The 6,651-nt window shown below is 40.3% G+C and overlaps 1 protein-coding gene across 1 annotated transcript in view; it reads right to left on the bottom strand.

Annotated features, from left to right (window-relative positions):
* LOC107752476 (NACHT, LRR and PYD domains-containing protein 12-like) overlaps positions 1-6,651 on the bottom strand; it is a 34,427-nt gene that overhangs the window by 26,014 nt on the left and 1,762 nt on the right. The window contains exons 3-6 of the mRNA XM_016568459.1: positions 5,888-5,925; positions 4,015-5,803; positions 3,715-3,888; positions 3,109-3,282 (exon numbers count right to left, since the gene is read on the bottom strand). Of these exons, the coding sequence (XP_016423945.1) occupies positions 3,109-3,282; positions 3,715-3,888; positions 4,015-5,803; positions 5,888-5,925 (2,175 nt within the window). The remainder of the gene's footprint in view (positions 1-3,108; positions 3,283-3,714; positions 3,889-4,014; positions 5,804-5,887; positions 5,926-6,651) is intronic.

Below are 6,651 nucleotides of genomic sequence, written 5' to 3'. Positions count from 1 at the left end.
AAACCACAACTAGATCCTAGTGAACTGGCAAATTACAGACCCATTTCAAATCTTCCTTTTATGTCTAAAATAAAAGTTGTGTCTACTCAATTATGCTCCTTCCTGCAAAAAATTATATCTATGAAGAATTTCAGTCAGGTTTCAGGCCTCCTCATAGCACAGAAACTGCACTTGTTAAAATTACAAATGACTTGCTTCTTGCATCAGGCCAAGGCTGCATCTCATTGCTAGTTTTACTTGATCTTAGAGCTGCGTTCGACACTATAGATCATGACATTCTCATAGATCTAATACAAAACTATACGGGCATTCAAGGGCAGGCTTTGGGATGGTTTAGATCCTACCTGTCCGACCATTATCACTTTTTTTATTTAAACCGGGAGTCATCTCAATTATCACCAGTAAAGTATGGCGTGCCACAATGATCTGTCTTAGGCCCTCTGCTATTTTCAATATACATGTTGCCCCTTGGTAATATTATTATAAAATACGGGATTAGTTTCCATTGTTATGCTGATGATACTAAGCTATATATTTCAACAAGACCAGTGTCAGGGTCCACGCCTGTCCTTGTTTGTCTGATTGTGTTCACCTGATCCTCGTGTGCTCTGCTCCCTTATATTGTGCTCATTTTCCCTCTTGTCTTTGCTGGTTTGTTTTGCGTCCGTTTTTTGTGCTTGCTCCTAGCTAGTATCATTGGTCTTGTTAGAGTTTGCTTTTCAGTGTATTTCATCCAGTCTAGTTTGGTTTTGTTTTTTGCCTTTTGTTCGGTTCCAGTTAATTATTTCTAGTATTTAGTTTTCCCTCCCTAGTCATCGTTTTTTGCAAGTCTTTACTTTTGATCTGTGTTATCTCTTGTCTCTCTTGTTGTCTTGTCTTTGTGTGTGTTTTTCGTGTTGGTTCCTGCCCTGTTTCCTGAGTCCTCCCTGGTCACCGCTTCTTCTGGCCTGACAGACATTCTGGTGCTTCAAGAGTTACTACCCCAGTGCCAAGCCTGTGGTTCCTTGGGCTTCTACCTAGTCTCCTTTGCCACAGAGTCTGGAGTTTCTCCGTCCTCGGCCAGCCTGTTTCCCCTGTCGTGTGCCCTGGCCTATTGTGTGGACTGTCTGCCTGCCTCATCCTTTTGTGTTCCCAGTTCTGTTAATAAACTTTGTTCCCCTGTTCATTCTGTATCTGGATCCTCCCTTGCCAAACCGTGACAGACCAGATGAAACTTCTAAATTATCTAAGCTAACAGAGTGTGTTAAAAATTTAAAAAATTGGATGACCAATAATTTTCTCCTATTAAATTCAAATAAGACAGAGATATTACGTATTGGACCAAAAAACAGTACACAGAATCTCTTAGATTACAATTTGCAACTAGACGGGTGTACTGTTATTTCCTCTACAGTCAAAAATTTGGGATTTATATTAGACAGCAACTTGTCTTTTGAAAATCATATTTCACATGTTACAAAAACAGCATTCTTCCATCTTAGAAACATTGCCAAGCTACGGAACATGTTACCTGTTTCTGATGCAGAAAAGCTAGTTCATGCATTCATGACCTCTAGACTGGACTATTGTAATGCACTGCTAGGTGGTTGTCCTGCATCTTCAATAAACAAGCTACAGGTAGTCCAAAAGACAGCTGTTAGAGTTCTTACCAGATCAAGAAAATATAATCATATTACCCCAATTTTACAGACTCTACACTGGTTACCAATTAAGTTCCGTGTCAGTTACAAAATATTACTACCTACTTTTTAGTCGCTTAATGGTTTAGCTCCTGCGTACCTAACTACTCTTCTATCATGCTACAATCCATCACGCTCCACAAGGTCGCGAAACTCTGGACTTTTGGTGGTACCTAGGATGGCAAAGTCCACTAAAAGAGGTAGAGATTTTTCACATTTGGCTCCCAAACTTTGTAATAGCCTTCCTGATAACGTTCAGGGTTCAGACACACTCTCTGTTTAAATCTAGATTAAAGATTAAATCTTTTTAGCCAAGCATTCTTATAATGTATCTTATCATGTTTTGCTTGAACAGCAGCTACGCTAACTTTTCTCTATTTGCTTCTCTGTTTCTGCCACGGGATTGGCATCCCGAGGTAACTAGGAATTACAGAAGCTTCAGCCTGAATCCAACCCTTATGAAGATCTGAGATGACCAAACACCTGGGAAGAGATTATGTCAACCCCTCAGAGGACCTCAGATGATGCCAACCCTGATCCAACATACAAAACTACCAAACATATAATCATTGCTGTTGATTGTTTTTACCATCCGTTTGAATGCATGTCATTAACTAACTGCATGATTTTACTGTTGATTTCTGCCATATGGACATCACCTAGACATAATCACCATAATCATAAAATAAGCTATTCCTAAATATAATGAAGAAACGTCTCAGGTTACTTGTGTAACCATGGTTCCCTGAGGGGAACGAGACACTGCGTCCTCTAGGGGTCGCTATGGGGAACGCCTCGTCGTGACCCGTGTCTGAAGCCTTTGTACTAGTCGCGACGGTAGTGGCGTCATGGCTGTCGCCGGCCAAACAAGTTGGTGTTTTTTCAATGTAGGCTTCAGACACGGGTCACGACGAGGCGTTCCCCATAGCGACCCCTAGAGGACGCAGTTCGAAGTTCCACGAAAGGGAACTTTCATTTTCTGTGAAGCTGCTTTGCAATGGTTTGAATTGCAAAAAAGCGCTATGCAAATAAACGTGAATTGAATTGAATTGAATAAGTTATCAAAACCAAGTTGTCAAATTTTTTTTAAATAACTATTTGACATAAAAAGATAGTGAGAAAAAAAATGTGCTGTCATAAAGGTTAAAATGCCTAGAAATTAAATGCAAACATTATCTTTTAATGGGGAGTTCTTTTCTGGCATTGCTTCTTCGCAATATTAATTAATTACGTTTTTTTTTCTTAATTTATTTGTAGTTACATAACATGATTAAGAACGTGCTATTTGATTATCCACAAAAAACACTTTTTTGAAAGATTTTGATAGGACCCAAGCTGTTTTAAAATGTATAACAGTACTGTAGAATAAACCCAGTAGAAAGTGTAAGTTATATATTTTAGTGCCCACTTATTACATATTAGAACTTACCTTAGTGTTTCCAGTTTACAGCTCTTATCTGTTAGCACATCAGAAAGCATTTTCACACCTGTATCATGCGGCATGTTGTGCGTCATATCAAGCTCAATTAAGTGAGCTGGGTTTGACCTCAAAGCTGAGGCCAAAGAAGCACAGCCGTTTTCACCGATTCTGCAGTTGAAAAGTCTACAACCACAGGAAAGAAAAGAAAAATCACAAATGAAATATGTTTTTTGTTTCTTCTACACAGTAATTTGATTCATTGTAGAGCAAATGGGAACTTCATTTCAGTTTTCTGTTTCAAAATGATTTGTCTGAGAAAAAGGAAAGAGTAATCTTAAAGTCTTCTAGAGGTCTCAAAAATGTCTCAAAACAGCCAAAAGTCTATTTCAGCATATCTTAGGATAAACTGTGTAAAACCCCATGGACGGGTAGCCAGTCGAAGACCAAATTATCTGAGCTATCTTATTGTATAACTCTAAACTGTATTTCTAAATTGTCCCATTTGTGTTTATTTTTTATGTTTGTAATTTGGCAGTTAACAATAGCAATTGGCATTTTTTGCTACTGTACGTCTTTTTGACATTACATACCAAGGAATCACAGTCTACTTCCTACCTCAGAGTCTCTAGTTTACACTGAGGATTCCCCAGTCCGGCAGCAAGTTGTTTTACTCCTGAATCCTGAAGATTGTTGGAAGTCAAATCCAGTTCTCTCAGACATGAGAGACTTGAACTAAGAACAGAGGCCAGGCCTGAACAGCCTTTATCTGTCACATTACAACACCTCAAACTAAAAGGAAAAACAAAAGCAGGTTAGGTAAGTACTGTGTTCTTGGAATATGCTGACTAAGCATTCACATCAATGTTTGCATACTTGGGTAGAGTATGTTCCTGGCATAACCAGTGAGATACCTACATGACTGATCGGGATGTTTTGATGACTGGCAGCAATCTCAACAGTCCCTCATTTGAGGTCATGCTCGGATGAATGAGTTTTGACAAGTCAAACACATCCAGTTCTTCAGCAGATGTCAGCAGTATGTAAGCCAAAGCAGAAAAGCGTGAAGGAGACAGTGTTCCACCACTAAAACCATGTGAATTTATGAAGTCCTGCACTTCCTCAACCAAAGAATCATCTTTCAGCTCACTTAGGCAATGGAAAAGACTTATTGCCTTCTCCGCTGAAGGGTGGTCCCTGATTTTTTCCTTGACATATTCAGTCGTTTTCATGCTGCTTTGAGTATCGCTTAACACCTCAGTCAGGAGTCCCTGAAGAAGAGCCTGGTTGGACTCAAGGGACAGTCCCAACAAGAAGCGAAGGAAAAGGTCCAAATGTCCATTGTCGCTTGTTAAAGCATTATCCACAGCACACTTCAGAAATGCATGCATTGGGGGTTTTTTGAAAGTACTTATGATTTTAGCATTTGTCGTCTGACTGAGGACATTTCTTTTATAGTTGACAAACATAAGAAATGCATACAAAGCAGCCAGAAACTCCTGTATACTTGCATGTATGAAACTGAAGACCCTCTCCTGAAGCAGACCTGACTCTTCTCTGAAGATTTGGGTACAAACTCCTGAATAAACCAATGCAACATCGAGTTCAATGCCACATTCCCTCAAATCTTCTTCATAGAACAATAAATTACCCATTTCAAGCTGTTGGAATGCCAGCTTTCCAAGCAACAATGTGGTCTGGTTATCCCACTTCAAACCGGCTTTGGAATTATCATCGTATTTGTGACTCCCATGCTTGATCTGGAACATCAGGAAGTGTGTGTACATTTGCGTGAGGGTCTTGGGAATTTCACCACTCTCCGAATCACGAAACATTCTTTCGAGAACTGTAGCTGATATCCAACAGAACACTGGGATGTGGCACATGATGTGAAGGACCTTTGAAGACTTCAATTGTGAGATTATCCTGGAGGACAAGTCTGGATCACTTATTTTTTTCTTGAAGTACTCTTCCTTGTGGGAGTCATTGAAACCTCGTACCTCGGTCACACGGTCAATGAGGTCAGGCGGTATTTGACCTGCTGCAGCTGGCCGTGAGGTTATCCAGACTAAAGCAGAAGGAAGCAAGTTCTTGCAGATGAGGTTTGTCAGTAGGACACCGACTGAGACGGGTTCTGTCGCACTGGAGCAGCTCCTTTGGTTTTGGAAATCCAGAGGAAACCGACATTCATCAAGTCCATCCAAGATAAAGACTACCTTATATTTATTTGAGTGTAACACTTCTGGATTTGTTTTTAGATTGAAGAAGCACTCAAGAATGTGTATCAGACTAATTTTCTTTTCTTTAATTCCATTCATTTCACGAAAAGGGAGTGGAAATATCATGCAGACGTCCTGGTTGGCTCTTTCCTCAACCCAGTCCAGTGTGAACTTTTGCACAGACACTGTTTTCCCGATTCCAGCGATTCCTTTGGTTAGCACAGTTTGGATTTGTTTAGCAGATTCGGGAGAAGCTTTAAAGATATCATTAGCCTTGATTGGTGCGTCCCATGTGGCTGGATGTTTAGATGCTGTCTCGATCTGCCTGATTTCATGTTCACTGGTGTGCTCACTGCTTCCACCATCAGTGATATAGAGCTCTGTATAAATGTTGTTAAGCAGAGAGGGGTGCTCTTCATTCCCCTCAAATATACACTGACACCTGTTCCTCAGCATCCTCTTATACTGATATGTCCCCATCAGATCTTCTGTGAAGTTTGATATAGTTAGAATAAAAAATGAATGGATCTTGCTAAATATAAAAATTAATATGACACTATTGAAATTAATACCATTTAGAACATTTGACCTTGATTCCTTCTGCTGAATTCTGAAAGACAAAATACATATGTAAATGCAAACTATGCATTTAATGTTTAATTTAAAGTTGCGATATTAGGTTTTGTTGATAATGTTATGCCCGGTTCAGACTACACGATTTTAGCCCGATTTTGCCATGATTTGTTTGACGTAGGGTGTAGTGCGGATTCGTAAACGACAATGGGCGTCGGGACGCAAGATTCCATCATTTCAGCTCGTGTAGTGTGTCATAGTGGACGACAACCGATTCCGCGTCTGCGATGTTTCACGACATCACGACGGAAAGACTAGCATGTTTAATTTTTTTTCCGTCATCCACGACGAGTTCTGTCACATTGGTGACATTGACCAATAGTAGCACAGAAGCTCTTTCATACACAGGTTTCAAACATGGCAAAACGAAAGAGAGATGATGGTGCTGCTAGGTGGAATTATGAGATGGAGGAAAGGTTCGTGGAGCTGTGGCAACAGTACTCCTGCCTGTATGATGTGTCATCGAGGGACTACCACGACAGAACAAAGAAAGAAAAATGCTGGCGAACGATAGCGGAAGCACTTTAGCAATGTTTACATTTGTTTTCGGAAGTCAGTCGCTAGTTCCGCCTCGATGACATCACGCGCGTCGTTAAAGACGGCACGCGATGAATGGTCGGGAAGCAACGTGTAGTCTGACATGTTTCTTGTCCACGACACGACAAGATTTTAGGAGTCAAAATCGTGTAATCTGACACAGTGA

This window comes from Sinocyclocheilus rhinocerous, unplaced genomic scaffold (genome assembly GCF_001515625.1).
Source record: "Sinocyclocheilus rhinocerous isolate Xijiao unplaced genomic scaffold, SAMN03320098_v1.1 scaffold921, whole genome shotgun sequence".
NCBI classification, from domain to species: domain Eukaryota; kingdom Metazoa; phylum Chordata; class Actinopteri; order Cypriniformes; family Cyprinidae; genus Sinocyclocheilus; species Sinocyclocheilus rhinocerous.
This window is presented reverse-complemented; position numbering and strand designations above follow the sequence as displayed.